The following is a 20,186-nucleotide window of genomic DNA, read 5'->3' on the forward strand; positions in this document are numbered from 1 at the left end:
TCATTTAGCAGACACTCTTATCCAGTGCATGCATACAGTTCATAATTTTTTTTTTACGTACTGGTCCCCCGTGGGAATCGAACCCACAACCCTGGCATTGCAAACACCATGCTCTACCAACTGAGCCACACGGGATCTCTACTACCGCACGGCAAGCGGTACCGGAGCGCTAAGTCTAGGACCAAGAGGCTCCTCAAACAGCTTCTACCCCCATGCCATAAGACTGCTGAACAATTAATAAAATCGCCACCGGACAATTTACATTGACCCCCCCCACCCCCTCCCTTTTGTACAGTGCTGCTTCTCGCTATTTGATTATCTATGCATAGTCACTTCACCTACATGTACAAATTACCTCAACTAACCTGTACCCCCGCACACTGACTCGGTACCGGTACCCCCTGTACATAACCTCGTTATTGTTTTTCTTATTGTGTTACTTTTTTATTATTACTTTTTATTTTAGTCTACTTGGTAAATATTTTCTTAACTCTTCTTGAACTGCAAAGTTGGTTAAGGGCTTGAGTAAGCATTTCACGGTAAAGTCTACACTTGTTGTATTCGGCGCATGTGACAAATACAGTTTGATTTGATTTGTCTTATTTTCTATGGTAAAAAAAAAGTGATTTATTTTGATAAGTGGTTCCTTGCATCATACAAGGATGTAAAAATGGTGTTACAGACAAGTGACTGGACATGTGACTTGAGCTTTTGGACAAGTAAAACAATCAGACCTACTTGTCCGAAGGGCAAGTGGCTAAAAAAGTAAACGTCAAACCCTGCACATTATTTTCCATGATCTAACAACTGATTCCTCAACATAACCATAAAAGAAAAGCAGATGTTTGCATCACTTTGATGTGGACACTCATCTTCAGGTTCTGGGAGGACACCGAAAAAGATTACATATGCGCACAATATGTTGTGTACTACTAATCACCATAACGTGATTAAATGAAATTCTCTCGGCCCCTGACCAGCACACGCTGTACGACGTCCCAGAGGTAGAGGCTAATGGCTCGGCAGTTTCTCACCCCAGCAGAGGTTAAAGATTAAACTAGGTTTCATAGGGGATGTGGGGACATTTTGGATTCTCTTCCTGATTTCATCTTGAAAAGGCTTTGCCGTCACGCCTGGCTCGGTGAGACGTTCGCACTTCCTGTTCGAGTTCAGGACACAACTGATTTAGAGTTGATGCATTTGTTAGGCTATAGAGAAAAATGGTCATTTTCATTTTGTTTGCATACAACTACAGATGATACATTTCATAAATTCTACAGGATAACAGTGTTGTGAATTAGAGAGTCCAGCAGTTTGCGTGCAGTTGATATTGGGCTGCAAAAGTACAGATGCATTCAAACTACAAGATTATATCTCCTTAAACTGGGTGTCTTGTATCTTGGGTTTAATAAGAAACTTTTACATTTTGAAACTCATTGTTCCTGTTTGGAATCAAAATCCCCCATTAACTGAAGTTAAAACAAGTGAACCAACTGAAGCAGGAGAGTAACAATAGGGGTGTGTTTAGGGCTTCATGCCTGTTGGGTTTTTTCTCTCCCATCAACACCTTGCCACAACCCGAAGTGTCATATTCCTGTCTTAGTGTGTATGTCTGTACTGTAATTTAGTGTGTATGTCTGTACTGTAATCCACCTTATACACTCCCCATTTACAAAACAGTACAATAGATACCAATTTGCTGAAGTCAGTGCAATGTGAGAGTGCTCAGAAGCAATTAGTGTCCTGACTGCGTGTGCACAGATCCCACAAGTTAGCTTTACCGATCCATTAATGTTACCAAAACTATTTGTACTGCAATCTGCCTCGATGTACCTATAATTAAATGACCCTTTATACTTTTACTGTCCCTAGTACTACACGCAAACACACCAACTCCCCCATTCCCTGGTGGTGCATACGAAATGAACCATAGCCCTGAGGGGAACCTGGCTTAGCTTCCTTCACCCCAAACCCCCTCCCCTCCCTCTGTGACTCACCTCTCAGCCCTGCACCAGTCAGCAGAACACAACACAGCCCAGCCTGTGATCGGGCCTTGGTTTTGGCAGTGCTCCCCCCCTACACTTTGATGGCCCCATAAATTCTGGAGTGTTTAACTCTTTTGGATGCCCTAATCCCTCTTCCAGTAAACAATTTATTTTTACTAGCAAAAAAAAAGATTGTTTTCTGAATGGCTAGTCAGACTCACAGACCTTTGGTGTTTCCTTTTTATTTATTTGTTAAAAAATGTTTACATGCATGGTAAGGCATGTCAGGTGATTACCTCTTAAAAAAGTATTTGGTTCTTTGATTTTGTTCATTGCCGTTTTTCGCTGAGTAAACACGGTGTAGTGCTGCACTCTCAATTTTTTCGCCAGAAGCATGTTTGCTTGGTGTGAATTTGATGGCTTCGATGTTATGCGTGGGTTGGCGAACTGAGGAAGGAGGCTGGGTCTGAAGCCATGATCTTGCAGGATCAACACTGTCAACACCCAAAAATACACATAAATATTGTTTTATTATACTGCCAGTATCCTTTCCAGTCAGTGCTGAGTTCAAAGAAGCATACAATTCTAGCTTCTCCTGGTTGCTACCCCAGTACTTTTATCATCCACTGAACCACAACACCCTACCGCCTCCTCTTCCACGAGCAACACATTTTACGTGGCAAGGCTTTAGAAGCGGAGTCAGGGTCAGCTGCAAAGCTGGACTGGTAACAAAGCAAAATTCACTCTTCCCTCCCGTCTTCCCCCCCGTCTTCCCCTAAAGTTTTCCTTCTTTCTTAAATTGAGTGCAGGCATTCCTACTTTCACAGAGGCTGCGCTGTTAGTGTGGACGATTGGATGATGCTTGCGCACACAAGTCTGCGGTCTCTGTTTCTCACGCACACACACACACAGTGGCCACACCTTTGGCCTGTGCTTTTCCTGTACTGTGGGGTTGGTGTGATGGTGGGGGTAGTTGCCAGGCCAGACAAAACAGCTCAGAGTGGGTCTGGACAATCCATATCATCCTGACTTCCTTCCTATGAGAGGAGACAGATGAGGACCACTCACAGGCTTGTTCCTGGAAGCAGTAGGTAGGGGAATACCCCAGTATTCTTCACCTCTTCTGAACCCTGACCACCGGGTAGTTAGTCACTACAAAGATGGCGCTACGAAGGGAGGCCCCCATGGAGTGCTTATTGGACTGCACATGCCAGTGATTAGTTACCACCTCTATGCCATGCAGTCCAAGCTATCCTCTTCTTCTGAATCTGTGTACATTTATCACACTTGTGAAAAGAACAAATTAAGAAAAAAATGACAAGACTGTAAGCCAAAATAATGGATAGATCAAAGACATTGTGCTCAGGAGGCTTAATCTATTCAATTAACTGTGCTTTTGATCTGGTCATTATCTTCCGATACTTCCGCAGAGCAACTGTCATCAGTCTTTCCCGGAAGCTTGGGGTCCAGTAACAGTTTGTCAGCACTGGCCAAGGAGTTCTTTACACTCTCTAGGGGGTCCTTATTGATGAGGGCCCCAGGCTGGGGATTACTGTTTCCCCATCCGTCACGCCCGTATGGGAGACTAGATTACAGGAAATACAGTCATTGTGATGCACAATGTCAGGTTCTTTGTATCCCCTTTTTAAAACTAAGTTTAGGGCAGGGATCCGTTTTGAAAGAAAGGAGACAAATGAAGAGCGCCACGAAGGAAGTTAAATTTGCATATCTGTTTTGATTTCAAAAAAGCATTTGAATGTTGACAAAAAATAAAGGAGTGAAAAGGAAAGAAAAGCTACAGCCACAACATGCATCTACACTCATAGACCACAGTTGTTTATGCTGATGTTAGATTGTTCATGCTGCACCTTACCTCAAACATTTACGACTAACAATGCTGAGAACCAGCCAAGGGATAAAGGTTACCGTGTAGCGTACGGAGCTAGCCGTGAGAGAGCATCAGTACTCGTCCACGGCTACCGCTTCTGTCGTTTGACTGACAGGCTTTCCAATCTAACCTTCACCAAAGTGTGTCGAGGGCAGCCGCAGCGGGGCTGAGGGGGGCTGAGGTTGTCAGCTCCAGTGAGCGTCACGTGGGGATGCGACGCTGTCACATGTCAGTCTCAGGCATTGTTTTCAACACAGGACGAGAGGACAGTGACTCGGCATGGGGAGCATTGGAACGTGGTGGACAGAGACGATCAGATTAGAAGACTTGAGTTGTTATCCAGTGTCACTCCAGTTACACTCTTTAGAAATGACAAAAACATTGAGGATCAGTTCTCAGTATGTGTATCTTGTAGATTACATGTTCATCATTTCTGTTGATTATAATGGAATTGGCCTGATTCTGTGGTGGAAAAAGAATAAGAATGCCAACTTGAAATAGAAATGTGCAAATGATCGCAAATGTTCTGGCAACTTGGCTGATAATGTGATACCTTCTTTTCGCTCAGTATTCTTTGATATGTTATTTGTCTCCTCATGCCAACCTCATTGAGTTTGGGTGTGGACAGGGTGTAGTCATTGTCTCACCAGAACTGTGAACTGGAAACTTGCCAAAGTGGGACCGTACATTTCCACATGGTAAGCACAACCCAACCCAACGACCAGACAGGAGACAAACATACAGTGCATTCGGAAAGTATTCAGACACCTTGACTTTTTCTACTTTTTATTACGTTAGTCTTATTCTAAAATGGGTGAAAAAAATATATAATCCTCATCAATCACAATACCCCATAATGAAAAAGCAAAAACAGACGTAGAAATGTTTGCAAATTTCTTACAAATAAAAAACATACCTTATTTACATAACTATTCTCACCCTTTGCTATGAGACTTGAAATTGAGCTCGGGTGCATCCTGTTTCCATTGATTATCCTTGAGATGTTTCTACAACTCGATTGGAGTCCACCTGTGGTAAATTAAATTGATTGGACATGATTTCGAAAGGCACACACCTGTCTATATAAGGTCACACAGTTGACATTGCATGTCAGAGCAAAAACCAAGCCATGAGGTCGAAGGAATTGTCCGTAGTGCTCTGAGACAGGATTGTGTCGAGGCACAGATCTGGGTAAGGGTACCAAAACATTTCTGCAGCATTGAAGGTCCCCAAGAACTGTGTCCGCCATCATTCTTAAAAATGGAAGAAATTTGGAACCACCAAAACTCTTCCTAGAGCTGGCTGCCTGGCCAAACTGAGCAATTGGGGGAGATGGGCCTTGGTCAGGGAGGTGACCAAGAACCCAAATTATCGCTCTGACAGAGCTCAAGAGTTCCTCTGTGGAGATGGGAGAACCTTCCAGAAGGACAACCATCTCTGCAGCACTGCACCAATCAGGCCTTTATGGTAGAGTGGCCAGACAGAAGCCACTCCTCAGTAAAAGGCACGACAGCCCGCTTGGAGTTTGCCAAAAGGCACCTAAAGGATTCTCAGACCATGAGAAATAAGATTCTCTGGTCTGATGAAACCAAGGTTGAATGCCAAGCATCACGTCTGGAGGAAACCTGGCACCATCATTACGGTGAAGCATGGTGGTGGCAGCATCATGCTGTGGGGATGTTTTTCAGCGGCAGGGACTGGGAGACAAGTCAGGATCGAGGGAAAGATGAACGAAGCAAAGTACATAGAGATCCTTGATAAAAACCTGCTCCAGAGCGCTCAGGACCTCAGACTTGGGCTAAGGATCACCTTCCAACAGGACATTGACCCAAAGCACACAGCCAAGACAACACAGGAGTGGCTTTGGGACAGGATGTCCTTGAGTGGCGCAGGCAGAGCCCGAACTTGAACCCAATCTCTGGACAGACCTGAAAATAGCTGTGCAGCAACGCTCCCCATCCAACCTGACAGAGCTTGAGAGGATCTGAAGAGAAGAATGGGAGAAACTCCCCAAATACAGGTGTGCCGAGCTTGTAGCATCATACCCAAGAAGACTCGAGGCTGTAATCGCTGCCAATGTTGCTTCAACAAAGTACTGAGTAAAGGTTCTGAATACTTATGTAAATGTGATTTCCTTTTTTTTTATAACCTGTTTTTGCTTTGTCATTATGGGGTATTGTGTGTAGATTGATGAAGAAAAAAACCCAATTTAATTAATTTTAGAATAAGGCTGTAATGTAACAATGTTGAAAAAGTCAAGGGGTGTGAATACTTGAATGCTCTGTACATGGGTAAAAATTGAAATCTACCCACTTTTTAAGATTTTTCTCCCCCTGTATTCACTTTTTCCAGTCTCTCACCAATCCCTGAAAGTCACCTTTGACTCTAGCCTTGTTTCTTGGCTGATGAGAGTTCTGAATGGGGGATGTGGTGGGAGGCTACTTGGGGAGGGGTGGAGGTGTTCGGGGATGTGTGCAATGAACTATTTGAGAGGCAGAATGGTGAGTAATTGGCCAGGCTTGTGAGAACCAGTGGCGGGGGCCATCTGTGGTTAAATCTGAACGCTTTGCCACATTCCTCCATGCGTTTTCCTATCAGTGATCTAACACCCTCATCTCATCCCTCCTACACACCCAAGCCCACCCCCCTGGGCACCTATTGCACATTCCATCATCACTGTCAATAGCAGAGAGAAAGAAAGATTAAACCCATGACAAACCGATAGGCAATCCCAGAGGAGTGTTAGCCTATAAAACTGCCAGGATGGCAGAAAACTGGAATAGGGGAGATGCCCAAAGGACTTATTCACACCTAATCCTAACTTGGGATCTGTGCGCTGAACTTGGAACTTATAAGAACAATTCATTGATGTCAATAATAGATGTGTGCAAAATTTGATCGCAAATTAGGATTTTGCTCTTTGGAGTCTAGACTTTGAATTGGTCCTCCTCTTCACCAATTACTACTCTGAGGTTGTTGTCTTTAAACGTGCCTATAACCTCAGGTTGTATAGGATACACGAGACAAAGTGATAAAATACACATCAACAAAATATGCTCAAATTAGAAAAAATGCTTTTTACTGTAAAAGTATCTTGTTTGATACTGTAAATGGGTAATGTGTCAAAAAGGAACACAAATGTCCTAGTAAAATACATGTCCTTTCAATTTTTGACATATTTTGCATTTGTATTTTAGTTATGGCATTTGCACTCAAGCCTCTGATAATTATATTTAGTTTGCACAGATCAAGTTTAGGTAGGTATCATTTGAAAGAAATCATGTGCTCAGAAATATGACTTGTATTTAAATGTTGATAATGCTTTACTTTTATTAATTCTGGAAAAGTCATTAATATGTCAAAAATATCCTTTTTATTTCTATACTTTTTTATATTGACTGTACTCTAAGAACATATAACATTGTGGTATATGGTATAATTCTGCCAAGGTGACCCTGTCAATAGACAAATCTATTTGGCTAAATATGTTGGTGAGAAAAAAAGTCAAATGTATTACATTATTCTGGCATATTATATGAATAATACCCCCACATTTGTTTTTATATACGATAGCTATTTGAAAATGTAAGCAAAATATTCTTCATTTATGCAATATGCAAGTGAATACATCGGTCTTGTCGTCTTATCTTCAGTTGTTTATAACAAAACGGGGAATCTCACACTGACAATTGGAAGTGATAAGACATTTGTTTGTCATAAAGGGTGAGTATTAGGCCATTTCAGACTAATGGCGGAGGCATTTCAACTGACAGTGGGGAGCCTTGTTCAAAAAGCTACAATTGACAAGTGTCATAGCACCCCCTAATGTTGCCAACAGTTGGTCAGATAGTTAAATAACATCTCTAGTCTGTTCCTCTTCTCATCTCTAGTCTGTTCTCGCAGAAAGGTCATTGTTCACAGAAAGTACTTTGGCCTTTAAAAAAACTCTTATTAGCCTACATTTCAATTGAATTGTTGACACATTCAGTGCATTTGTTTTGCTATGTGAGTATGGTATTGGAGTAGTAACGACTGTTTGTCTCTACGCAGGGAGCCGGAGACAGTTTCATTGGTGCCCTGGCCTTCTACATGGCTCACTTCCCCACAATGTCCCTGGAAGAGATGGCCAGGAGAGCCAATCAGGTGGCAGGAGTGAGTGTACAGACAATTGGGACGCAGGCGTCTTATCCCTCTAAAAAGGACCTACCCACAGGCCTTTTCTAAAGATGGCAACTTGCACGCTAAATGGACACTGTGAGCCTGAACAATCTAAAACACTGTGCCAAGTAATTAAACGACTATGTAAATAACTTAATGGAACGATGGCCATTGTCCTTTATTAATCTGCCATACCAGTATTGTCATATACATTTTTTTTATATTCCAATGTGTCCAATAATGAGATTTAAATACATTTTGCTTCATACTAAATGTGTTCCACAAACTCATTATTGAAACAATTTCACTCAAACATTGTTTTTCATAAGCTTTGACAATATCAACAAATGGGACAGAAATATCAAACACATTTAAGAGGGAAAATACAACTTGAATCATTTCATTTTTATTCTGACCTACAATGAGGATACAAATAATTTACATGTCAGAAAAACTAGTGAAAAAGTTAACACCAAACCCAGACTAGTTTGTACCATTGATGGGTTGTAAGTTTGTCTAGACAAAAAAAAGTATTCTGTACTGAATTACCATAATGTTGTAAAAGCTTATGATCATTCAGCGTGAAACATAAGTGAACAGTTGTCCTTCTTTCATGTTTGCATTATTTCTTGGATGGCAGATATGATACTCTTGCAGAACAAAGATTATCAATAGAATGTGCCTACAGGAGAGAAATAACATACAAGTGGACAAAAACATGAAACAAGCTACTTCTTACTTATTGAGGAATAATTGTCTCAATAGCTAGGTTTCCATCCAATTGGCAAGATATTCATGGGAATATTCTAAAATCTACATACGAACAATATATGCACATTTTCCCACCAGAGATGTTTCCATCAAATTGACTTGTTGCGGATAAAAGGCTGTGCGTGACGATGTGGTGCACATAAAAATATATTTTGCAGTTAAATTCCCATGTACCAAATAAAAAATACAAGTGAAATGGGCTTCCATCACATTTTCAAGTCTACTGAGGGTTTTGTCACAAATGCTGCGTTATATAGCAAACGTGCCCACTCTGGTCTTTGCATGTGCGCTCTAGCCAACAGCTCACAGATACAGTGCGGGTAGGCTACCTACAGTACATGATCTTATTGTTATGGATAAGATCGAGATTATTACTCAAACGGCAGCCGATCATCATGTTACCAGAATAAGACCCTCAATATCTATAGGAAAGGAGCATTAAGCTCATCACTGTGCACTTTCACCACCCAGTGAAGTTCATCATAACTTATTTAAATCTGTAGCCAACTGCATGCTTTCCCAAGTCGTAGTGGGAGAACCACACAACATATCATGACTCCAGGTTTACTTCGATATGATGGCTATTATATCAATATTTGCGCATAAAGGGGTTTCCACCGCCATTTCTCACATAATTTAAAAAGGTATCTTTTTGTGTCGGTAAAATGAATTATGCGAGAAATGCCGTTGGAAACCCCATCAAATATTGATATAATAACATCGAAGTAAACCTGGAGTCATGATATGTTGTGTGGTTCGCCCACTACGACATGTATTTTGTTGTCGACCTTTGGAAATTTTACTGACAAATTTGCTGGTTCCATCAAGCCTGTCGTGAAATTTCTATCCGACATGTACTTTACTCACATAAAAAATGTTGGATGGAAACCTGGTTATTGATGTAAATGGAAACAGAACTGCTTGAGGTTTTGACACCGCTTGGTTCATCCCAAATGTTTACAATGAGTTGATGTGGTCCATGAATAGTCCAATAGGAACTCCTTAGCTCTTCTCGCGAATGACGGTTGACACATTTTAGACAATGTCAGTGAAATCATCTGATTAGATGTTGCAGATTCAAAAGTCTTGTTCTTTGCCGTTCATGGTTAAATCGACCTGATCTTCTTCTTTTCGTGAAAGAGGACGTGTTTGTTTACTGCAAAGACAGAAATAAAATTCTGAAGTGGGTGCACAATGAAAAGCTATGTGCAAAGTGTAGGTTTATCAGGTAAGCATTGCAAACCCGTTAAAAGAATTGTGACGGTATCATTTTGAAGCAGGGGCAAATGACTAGGCCTACATAGTATATGATTTGCATTATCTCAAAACACAAATGTTACCTGATATAAGCTGAATATTAAATCACTCATTATAGACAGTAGGACAGCAAAATGCCACTATTGGTTCTTTGTGTACGATGATGTCATATGGCTTGTCTACGTTAAAGCCACACTGGCTGTATCTGAAATGTTCTGTAAAAAAAACACTTGCTTCCCCTGTTCATGTTTCCTTAGGCTAATTCCTCTCCGCTCATTGGAGGAGGTCTGAGTGAGGACCAATGAGCTTTGAGAGAAACAAGGACGGCGAAAGCAAGGACTTGGCTGCAAGTAACGTTTACAGACACAGCCCTTGTGAGAGGCCAGTGTCCACTTGGCATCAGTGATAACTCCCTGAGAGAGAGTGTAATAGTTTGCTTCCATACAATGGTAATCAGAGAGGGTTTGTAGTTTACCCAAAGGGTCATTTTTTCGCAGCACCAGTTTATCGCGTAGTCGGTTCCTCTTGGTGTTGAAGCAGTAACCTGTCCCAGCAGCACTCACCATTTGCACTAGGACAGTCCTGTAACAAAGGCAATGGTTACTTTGTGATTGATAACACTTGTTATAGGCCACAATAATGATGAAAAAGATATACTACATGCTCATTGCTATTCCTTGGGTCACTTTTATCAAAGAGCAGATTGAGGATAATATTACAGCAAACAGTTTAGAGAAAGACATAAAATCTAAACTCCAATTTGTACTGTATGAAGCTTTTACTAGGAAGTAGCTTAGCTGAGGTATAATAAATGGTCCATGGATTAGATATGGTAATAGAGTTGGATGTCCATACACAAATTATGAGGTGGAGAAGGAAATCAATTACTTACTTTGACTTGGCCTTGGCCACTTGTGTGTATGGAAAAGATCAGATAATGAAATCAGATTGGCAAGATCATAACTCACTTAGGTAGCTAGCTAGCTTTAGGTTTAACTAGCTAGTTAAATACTAGAACACTTGCCATGGCTAGCTAGCTTAGCTTCTGCTTGTGCAAGCTAACGATAGTCAACACGACATCTCCATCTATAAAACATTGTTTCCGAATGTAGCTAAGTACTTAATCTAGCTAACGTTAGTTAACAAATTACATGCCGACTTCAATGCTACCATCCAGTGAATCACAGCTAGCTAAAATCGGCCAACCAAAGACATGCATAGAGCCAGCCAATTCTATATTTCGCCATACAACTTAGTGAAAAACTACAATATACAGCAACGTATTCAATCATACTCACGATTTACAGCAGTGAGGAACATATTTAATAGAGTATTACAACAGCTAGCTAGTTTAGGGTAAGTCACATTGAAATACCAAAGCACAACTTCCGGGTTAATGTTCTTGTCATTCCGGTCATTAACCCTTTCATTCCACTGAGCTATTTGTTTTTTCTGCACCTATTAAATAATTGGAGTATCTTCTATTAGAAAAATATATATGTATTGCTAAATGGAAGACAAAAACCAGGTCTACTAGTTGTATTCTTATGAGATTAAGAGCCACATATTGTTATTGTATTGCATCTAATTGAACCAAGAATGGCTCAATATGTACATATCATACTCAAAGAATGAGTACATCTTTTGTAACATTGTATTTTGATCATGTGTTTTAGGTACACTTTTCTCATATAGATAGTCAAGTAGTAAAAAAATAAAATAATAGCTTTCCAGTGTCAACGTAGTGCATGCACATCAATTCAACAGACACCATAACAGATAACATAACAGATGGGGAAAGATAAGGAAATCAACAAGGAAAACCTCAAAACACAAAAACAAATGAAAGGATTGAACCTAACAACCAGAAAGACACAGGTTCAAGAGGGCAAGAACGATACCACACCGGCAAGCTGAAAACACATTCTCTAACCCTAGCCATTCAGGAAATTAACAGGGACGTAACATTGTTGGACATAACCTATTGTCGTAAGCAGGCAGACGGGCAGGCAGGCAGGGAGCAGCTGTCAGGAAGTGTGTGGAGGAGAAACCTGCGTCACCAGAGGGATAATTCAGACTACCAGCCTCAGCATCACCACCAGCAGCAGCACCAGCACCTCCACCCACTCAACAATCAACACACTCCAGCACTCCTGCAGCCTCTAAGGAGGTTAAATAAGCATCACTTTCCCATCCTTGGCTGGAGAGATCAGACTACTGCCATGGTGGCCCAGTGACTGACTGACTGGTAATGATGGCAGACTTATAGACAGAAGAAGCAGGTCAGCTTGCTGCAGTCAAATGGTAAATGGTGCCAAAATTAGCTAATACAAAGAAATCTGCTGATATGGGACATATTGTGGTGTAGAAATGAGACAACTTGTATGCCAACTACATCAGCTCCAGAATGGTCTAAACCAGGATACTTGGATTTTTACAAGACATACCTAAGCTTTACTATTACACCATGAGGCAGGGGTGTCGGTCGATATATTAATTAATTTGATTTATTAACTCACACACACATAAATGCACACATGTGCGCCAACACACACACACACACACACACACACACACACACACACACACACACACACACACACACACACACAATCCACAAACCACATAATTAAATAGAACACTGAGACGTCTGCCCCCAAACCATCTCAGCTATCTCTTTATCAGCTATTTCACATCAGCTTGGCTGACCTAACAACCGTATCCGAGGAAGTGAGACGACACAAACGCACACAGACAGTCACAGACACCACACACTGTGTGGCTGTCACTCCCCAGCTTGCATCAGCACTTTCCCCCTCTCCCTTACTGTACATAAAGAATAGGGAATGCTACGAAAAGGTGAGCTCCTGGAGCGTAGCTACACCCTACAGAATCTCATTGAGTCCTTCCTTACTTAGACCAGTCAAATGCTGAATGTACTTGTCCTTTTTTAGTGTCACCGATAGGCCTCAGATGAGATTAGAAAGGCCTCTTGCAAACCAATAGAATGTGATGATATAGTGAGTGTGAGGAGGTTTAAGCGTTTGTCACTTCTGAACAAAGAGCCTGTCATTTTGAAAGGTCATTTTAGAGAGAGAGCTCCAAAGTGCAGCAATGACGGGCATTTCTACTATTGTGTGCTTTACGCAATGGTTAGAAATAGGCGTTGTAACAGCAGGAGGGGTTAGATGACAGCATAGGAACAACAGGTTGCCGCACAATATACATTACGACCCAAGCCGTGTCTCTCTGCTTAGTCGGTCATTAATTGAATGGGCCGTGATGTCACACACGGCTGTACATCCGGTCGCCATGGTTACACCAATTGAGCGAGCCCTGAGATGCTGAATCTTATAATCGAATCCTCTGTACGCAACAGGTTAGTGGATTTGAGCTGAGAGGCTTATTTTAGGAGCCCTCTCGGTCTTGTTTTACAGGAGAAGATACCTAACTGGTTTTATTAACATTTGAAAATAGCGCCGGTGGACGAGCAAAGAACATTCCAGACAATTATCACAAATTGCAGTTGTTGTTGGTCCATCCAGTTGAATGGACAGGGTGATGGTGGGTGATTCAGAACGTTTGTTCCTGAATACAAGTGTTCTACTTATAGTCTTATCACACAAGCATTTGAATATGTAACCTAGTTATTATACCAGTTATTGCAGCACCAAACATTTATGTACAGTATTAGGCTTTAGTCATAGTCATGCAAGGTCATATACTGTACATTTACAGTTAGTTATATGTTATATACAATGAACAAACATATAAATGCAACATGTAAAGTGTTGGTCCCATGTTTCATGGGCTGAAATAAAAGATCCCAGAAATTGTCCATAAGCACAGAAAGCTTATTTCTCTCAAATGTTGTGCACAAATGTGTTTACATCCCTGTTATTGAGCATTTCTCCTTTGGCAAGATAATCCAATCACCTGACAGGTGTGGCATATCAAGAAGCTGATTAAAAAGCATGATCATTACACAGGTGCACCTTGTGCTGGGGACAATAAAAGGCCACTCTAAAATGTACGGTTTTGTCACACAACACAATGCCACAGATGTCTAAAGTTTTGAGGGAGCTTGCAATTGGCATGCTGACTGCAGGAATGTCCATCAGAGCTGTTGCCAGATAATTTAATGTTAATTTCTCTACTGTAAGCCGCCTCCAACATCATTTTAGAGAATTTGGCAGTAGGTCCAACCGGCCTCCTGGTTTGCTGATGTCAACGTTGTGAACAGAGTGCCCCCTGGTGGCGGTAGGGTTATGGTATGGGCAGGCATAAGCTGCGGACAACGAACAGAATTGCATTTTATCAATGGCAATTTGTATGCACAGAAATACCGTGACAAGATCCTGAGGCCCATTGTGAGGCCCATTTCTGTTAAGGTGTCTGTGACCAACAGATGCATATATGTATTCCCAGTCATGTGAAACCCATACATTAGGGCCTAATGAATTGATGTCAATTGACTGATTTCCTCATATGAACTGTAACTCAGTAAAATCTTTGAAATTTGTTGCATGTTGCGTTTATATTTTTGTTCAGTAAATAAGCATTGTCCTGCCACAAGGGGAGAAGTGGAAGAATTACATTTTGAAAGAAAGCATAAGTTGTTGAATAACTTAAGCAAGTGCATCTGCTCCATGTATAACATATATAAGCACATGCATGGATTTCTCCATCTCCAATCGGATTCAAGTTCAGATGTTACCCTCAAAACATTCAATCATCAATTGATGTTCCAGTTAACCACCGCACAGATGATTAAAATCAAACTCTGTCTTTCTCTTTGAGATAAGGGGTATGGCCTTGCATGTATATAGTGGTCCTAATAAGTGGTTATGGATGCATCCCAAATGGTACCCTATTTCAGATATGGGGGATTCTACAGAAGTGTTGAAAATTGCAGTCCCCCCCCCCCCCCCAAAAAAAAACTATTTACAAAATCAGTTAGGTTTCCAAACTTGTTCTAATTCAATCCAAGGCAATAACAAAATGTAACATTAAAAGACTGTAGAATGAATGTGCCTTCAACCACAACCCTACAAATATCACCAGGTGATGAGATTGCACCCCTCTCCAGCATGGCAACATGGTGAATAGTCTGTCTGCCAGCATTTTACAGAAAATGTGTGAGTCAGTGAGTAAATCTTCATGTATTTTTAAGAAGTGTCACAACTGAACATGTAATATATCAACAAATATGTAAAGTAAGGTTTTGGGACTAGAAGATATGTTTGCTGGGGTGTACAATACATCTGTCCAAATAAAAGATAGCCAGCCGTATGGCTATGGGGTGGCTGGTAAGAGCGTTGGGTCTGTAACTGAAAGGTCACTGGTTCGAATCCCCAAGCCGACTAGGTGAGAAAAAAATGTGTCCATGTGCCAGGCACTTAACCCTAATCGCTCCTGTATTTTTTTTTAACCTTTATTTAACTAGGCAAGTCAGCTCAGAACAAATTCTTATTTACAATGATGGCCTAACTGCCTTGTTCAGGGGCAGAACAACAGATTTTTACCTTGTCAGCTTGGGGATTCAATCCAGAAACTATTTGGGTTACTGGCCCAACGCTCTAACCACTAGGCTACCTGCCACCCCAAAATGTGTCCAACATGGACTTTGTTTCCGAGGCACGGATGGGGAAGATGCTCTGGATAAAAGCGTCTGCTAAATCAGTAAATATGTTAGCTATGGGGATTCTTTAAAGTCCAAAATGAGTCAAAATTGTCCAACCCGAAAACAATTCACACCATAGAGATATATAGTGCTCAAAAAAATAAAGGGAACACTTAAACAACACAATGTAACTCCAAGTCAATCACACTTCTGTGAAATCAAACTGTCCACTTAGGAAGGAACACTGATTGACAATAAATTTCACATGCTGTTGTGCAAATGGAATAGACAAAAGGTGGAAATTATAGGCAATTAGCAAGACACCCCCAATAAAGGAGTGGTTCTGCAGGTGGTGACGACAGACCACTTCTCAGTTCCTATGCTTCCTGGCTGATGTTTTGGTCACTTTTGAATGCTGGCAGTGCTTTCACTCTAGTGGTAGCATGAGACGGAGTCTACATCCCACACAAGTGGCTCAGGTAGTGCAACTCATCCAGGATGGCACATCAATGCGAGCTGTGGCAAGAAGGTTTGCTGTGTCTGTCAGCGTAGTGTCCAGAGCATGGAGGCGCTACCAGGAGACAGGCCAGTACATCAGAAGACGTGGAGGAGGCCGTAGGAGGGCAACAACCCAGCAGCAGGACCGCTACCTCCGCCTTGTGCAAGGAGGAGCAGGAGGAGCACTGCCAGAGCCCTGCAAAATGACCTCCAGCAGGCCACAAATGTGCATGTGTCTGCTCAAACGGTCAGAAACAGACTCCATGAGGGTGGTATGAGGGCCCGACGTCCACAGGTCGGGGTTGTGCTTACAGCACAACACCGTGCAGGACGTTTGGCATTTGCCAGAGAACAGCAAGATTGGCAAATTCGCCACTGGTGCCCTGTGCTCTTCACAGATGAAAGCAGGTTCACACTGAGCACATGTGACAGACGTGACAGAGTCTGGAGACGCTGTGGAGAACGTTCTGCTGCCTGCAACATCCTCCAGCATGACCGGTTTGGCGGTGGGTCAGTCATGGTGTGGGGTGGCATTTCTTTGGGGGTCGCACAGCCCTCCATGTGCTCGCCAGAGGTAGCCTGACTGCCATTAGGTACCGAGATGAGATCCTCAGACCCCTTGTGAGACCATATGCTGGTGCGGTTGGCCTTGGGTTCCTCCTAATGCAAGACAATGCTAGACCTCATGTGGCTGGAGTGTGTCAGCAGTTCCTGCAAGAGGAAGGCATCGATGCTATGGACTGGCTCGCCCGTTCCCCAGACCTGAATCCAATTAAGCACATCTGGGACATCATGTCTCGCGCCATCCACCAACGCCACGTTGCACCACAGACTGTCCAGGAGTTGGCGGATGCTTTAGTCCAGGTCTGGGAGGAGATCCCTCAGGAGACCATCCGCCACCTCATCAGGAGCATGCCCAGGCGTTGTAGGGAGGTCATACAGGCACGTGGAGGCCACACACACTACTGAGCCTCATTTTGACTTATTTAAGGACATTACATCAAAGTTCGATCAGCCTGTAGTGTGGTTTTCCACTTTAATTTTGAGTGTGACTCCGAATCCAGACCTCCATGGGTTGATAAATTGGATTTCCATTGATTATTTTTGTGTGATTTTGTTGTCAGCACATTCAACTATGTAAAGAAAAAAGTATTTAATAAGATTATTTCATTCATTCAGATCTAGGATGTGTTATTTTAGTGTTCCCTTTATTTTTTGAGCAGTGTATAAAGGCTTCATCTTTGTATCTGTGCCATTAAGGCATCTGTGACAGCATGAGCAGCGCCATTGAGGATATCTCCATTTGAAAGTTGCATGCGCAATGCTTTACCAGCTGAGCTACAGAGGACCACCATGTGGGTAGTGGACAAGTGCACACTTCCGGAAAAAGTGTAGTATTAATATGCATAGCCAGCTCCAAGAGGGGGCTCCAAGAACCCAAACATTGACATCTATTTGGCCAAAACATAGACCTCGATAATGTGCTCCACTGTACTCTACTGTACAGTGCTCTATTGTACTGTACTGTACTCTACTGTACAGTGCTCTATTGTACTGTGCTATACTGTACTCTACTGTACTGTGCTCTACTGTACTGTACTGTACTGTGCTATACTGTACTCTACTGTACAATACTTTACTGTACTGTGCTTTACTGTACTGTACTATACTGTGCTCTACTGTACAGTGCTCTACTGTACTGTACTCTACCGTACTGTACTCTACTATGCTGTGCTCTACTGTTCTGTACTCTACTGTACTGTGCTATACTGTATTCTACTGTACTGTGCTCTACTGGACTGTACTCTACTGTGCTCTACTGTAATGTACTGTACTCTACTGTACTGTGCTCTACAGTACTGTACTCTACTGTACTGTACTCTACTATACTGTGCGCTACTGTACTGTACTGTACTCTACTGTACTGTGCTCTACTGTACTGTACTCTACTGTACTGTACTGTATTGTGCTCTACTGTACTGTACTCTACTGTACTGTGCTCTACTGTACTGTACTCTACTATACTGTACTCTACTGTACCGTGCTCTACTGTGCTGTACAATACTTTACTGTCCTGTACTGTACTCTACTGTACTGTGCTCTACTGTGCTGTACAATACTTTACATTACTGTGCTATACTGTACTGTACTGTACTCTACTGTACTGTGCTCTACTGTACTGTACTCTACTATACTGTACTCTACTGTACCGTGCTCTACTGTACTGTACTCTACTATGCTCTACTGTACTGTACTCTACTGTACTGTGCTCTACTGTATTGTGCTCTACTGTACTGTACTGTACTGTACTCTACAAATTTGATTTGTTTTCCAACCCCCAATTTGCACCACTTCTGTAGAATGAGCCATATAGTGAAATACTTTTGACCAGGGCACAAAAGGCTCTGGTCAAAACTAGTGCACTATATGGGGGCCCAGTAGGGGGCCCAGTAGAGCTCTGGTCAAAGGTAGTGCACTAAATAGGGAATTGGGTGCCATTTAGGACATATCTGTGGTTAAATCAATGGAGAGACGGTGTGTTCTTCTTCCTCCATCTGTTCGGTGTCATCTCTGAGGGCTCTCTGTTCCATGACGCAGAGACCGAGTGGGAGTGGACGGCCTTCTGCTCCCTGAGAGGGCTGAGTGGGCTGCCGCACTCCGCTGCTGCCTACAGCCTACAAGCCAGGGAGGGATAAGGGGAGAGAGAGCGGGGAGGGTGGAGGGGGAGGGGAGGGGAGGGAGAGGGAGAGGGAGAGGGGGAAGAGAGAAACAGAAGAGAGGGAGGGAGAGAAAGAGAGATGAAGGAGAGCGAGATGAAGTACAGTAGAGATAGAGATAAAAACTCAGCAGGGAAGAGGGAAAGAGAGAAGGAAGAAAGAGGGGGGTGATTCATGATTAAGGGGGAATTTAGGGTTGAGAGAAAAAGGGGAAGATGGATGGGAGTGAGATAATGAACAAAGGAAACAAGAGTAGTAGGGCTTTAAAATATTTCTGCTGAATAACCAAATCTTTCAAGCACTTGCTGGTCTTTCGTAGCCGTGCTAGCCGTACAGTCATCTTACATAAACCTAAATGGACTAACAGGGTCTCCAAAGCAACTGGGCAAACCTTTATATTAAACTCAGCCTCCAGCATCCCTCCATCCTCTCTCCCCCTCCATCCCTCTGCACCGCGCTTCAGAGACTATCTTTAGTACCTCGGACCCTCCCCTGACAGTACGAGAGCTATTTTGCTATTTGCTAAATTCAGCGCTGATGTAACGAGTGACACCTTCTGTTTCCATGCGACTGGTCGCCTAGCAACCCGGCTATTATGCCAATGGCAATGTTATGCAGGAAGTAGCACCCTGAGCCCCCTGCCTCCATTGATCTCGGCAGGCATTAGTCAGCCAGTCAGTGGGGTTCGTCTGCATGAGCTGAGGCTTCCTTCCGCCCAGTGAGGGCTGCACCACTCCTCTCACACTGTACACTGTATCGTATCCTCCTCTCTCGTATCCTCTCTGCTCTTTCCCTCTTCCCTCTTGCTTTTTTAAATCTTTATATCTCTACTGTGTATCCCATCTGTCTTTCTCCCTTCTGTCTCTCTCTGTCTCTCTCTCGTGGAGAGAAAAGTAAAGATGTAAAAGGTTCTTTTGAATGTTTTTCTCTTTCTCATAATATAAAATGGTTTCAGTGGGACCTTATGTCCTATGCATGCCATGTACCCATTTATTGGACTTGTTCTAGGACTTGAATTACATTGTGGAGACATCTTTCAAAATCGTATAAGAAGTTGTTAGGAAGAGTGAAAACATGCATTGCCATCACAAATGCGGAGGGCATTTTTTAAAATTGTTTTTAGAATTCTTAATCAAAGCTTGAACACATTGACATATGGCCAATAACAATACTGAGAAACACAGTATTCAAAGTTATGTTAATGATAACATTTCATTAATTGTCTCCTATCTCAAAACATTTATGCAGTCTTATCATTGCACTTACATGCCAACATGGTGAACTTGTTT

General features: G+C 42.3%; 2 protein-coding genes across 4 annotated transcripts in view; one reads left to right on the forward strand and one right to left on the reverse strand.

The window, feature by feature from the left end:
- Positions 1-8,188, forward strand: part of rbks (ribokinase) — an 85,857-nt gene extending 77,669 nt beyond the window's left edge. Inside the window, exon 8 of one of the 3 annotated variants that reach the window (XM_014209961.2) lies at positions 7,924-8,188. In XM_014209961.2, coding sequence (XP_014065436.2) covers positions 7,924-8,069 — 146 coding nt within the window. In that variant the 3' untranslated portion in view covers positions 8,070-8,188. The remainder of the gene's footprint in view (positions 1-7,923) is intronic. The other 2 variants (XM_014209960.2, NM_001140851.1) reach the window with 2 other exon arrangements.
- Positions 8,181-11,476, reverse strand: mrpl33 (mitochondrial ribosomal protein L33). Its single transcript, XM_014210011.2, has 4 exons — positions 11,358-11,476; positions 10,952-10,970; positions 10,535-10,641; positions 8,181-9,958 (listed from the first exon to the last, which is right to left on the reverse strand). The coding sequence occupies exons 1-4, from the start codon at positions 11,377-11,379 to the stop codon at positions 9,909-9,911; spliced, it is 198 nt and encodes a 65-aa protein (XP_014065486.1). The 5' UTR covers positions 11,380-11,476; the 3' UTR covers positions 8,181-9,908.
- Positions 11,477-20,186: the final 8,710 nt, after the last annotated feature.

The sequence above is a fragment of the Salmo salar genome, chromosome ssa09, assembly GCF_905237065.1.
Source record: "Salmo salar chromosome ssa09, Ssal_v3.1, whole genome shotgun sequence".
NCBI lineage: Eukaryota > Metazoa > Chordata > Actinopteri > Salmoniformes > Salmonidae > Salmo > Salmo salar.

Bases quoted from the DNA above. Each gene is read 5' to 3' on its own strand.
- mrpl33 (XM_014210011.2), bottom strand. From the start codon at position 11,379: ATGTTCCTCACTGCTGTAAATC. The intron at 9,959-10,534 runs GTAAACTACAAA...CTGTCTTTGCAG, and splicing joins GCGAAAAAATGACCCTTTGG to TAAACAAACACGTCCTCTTT.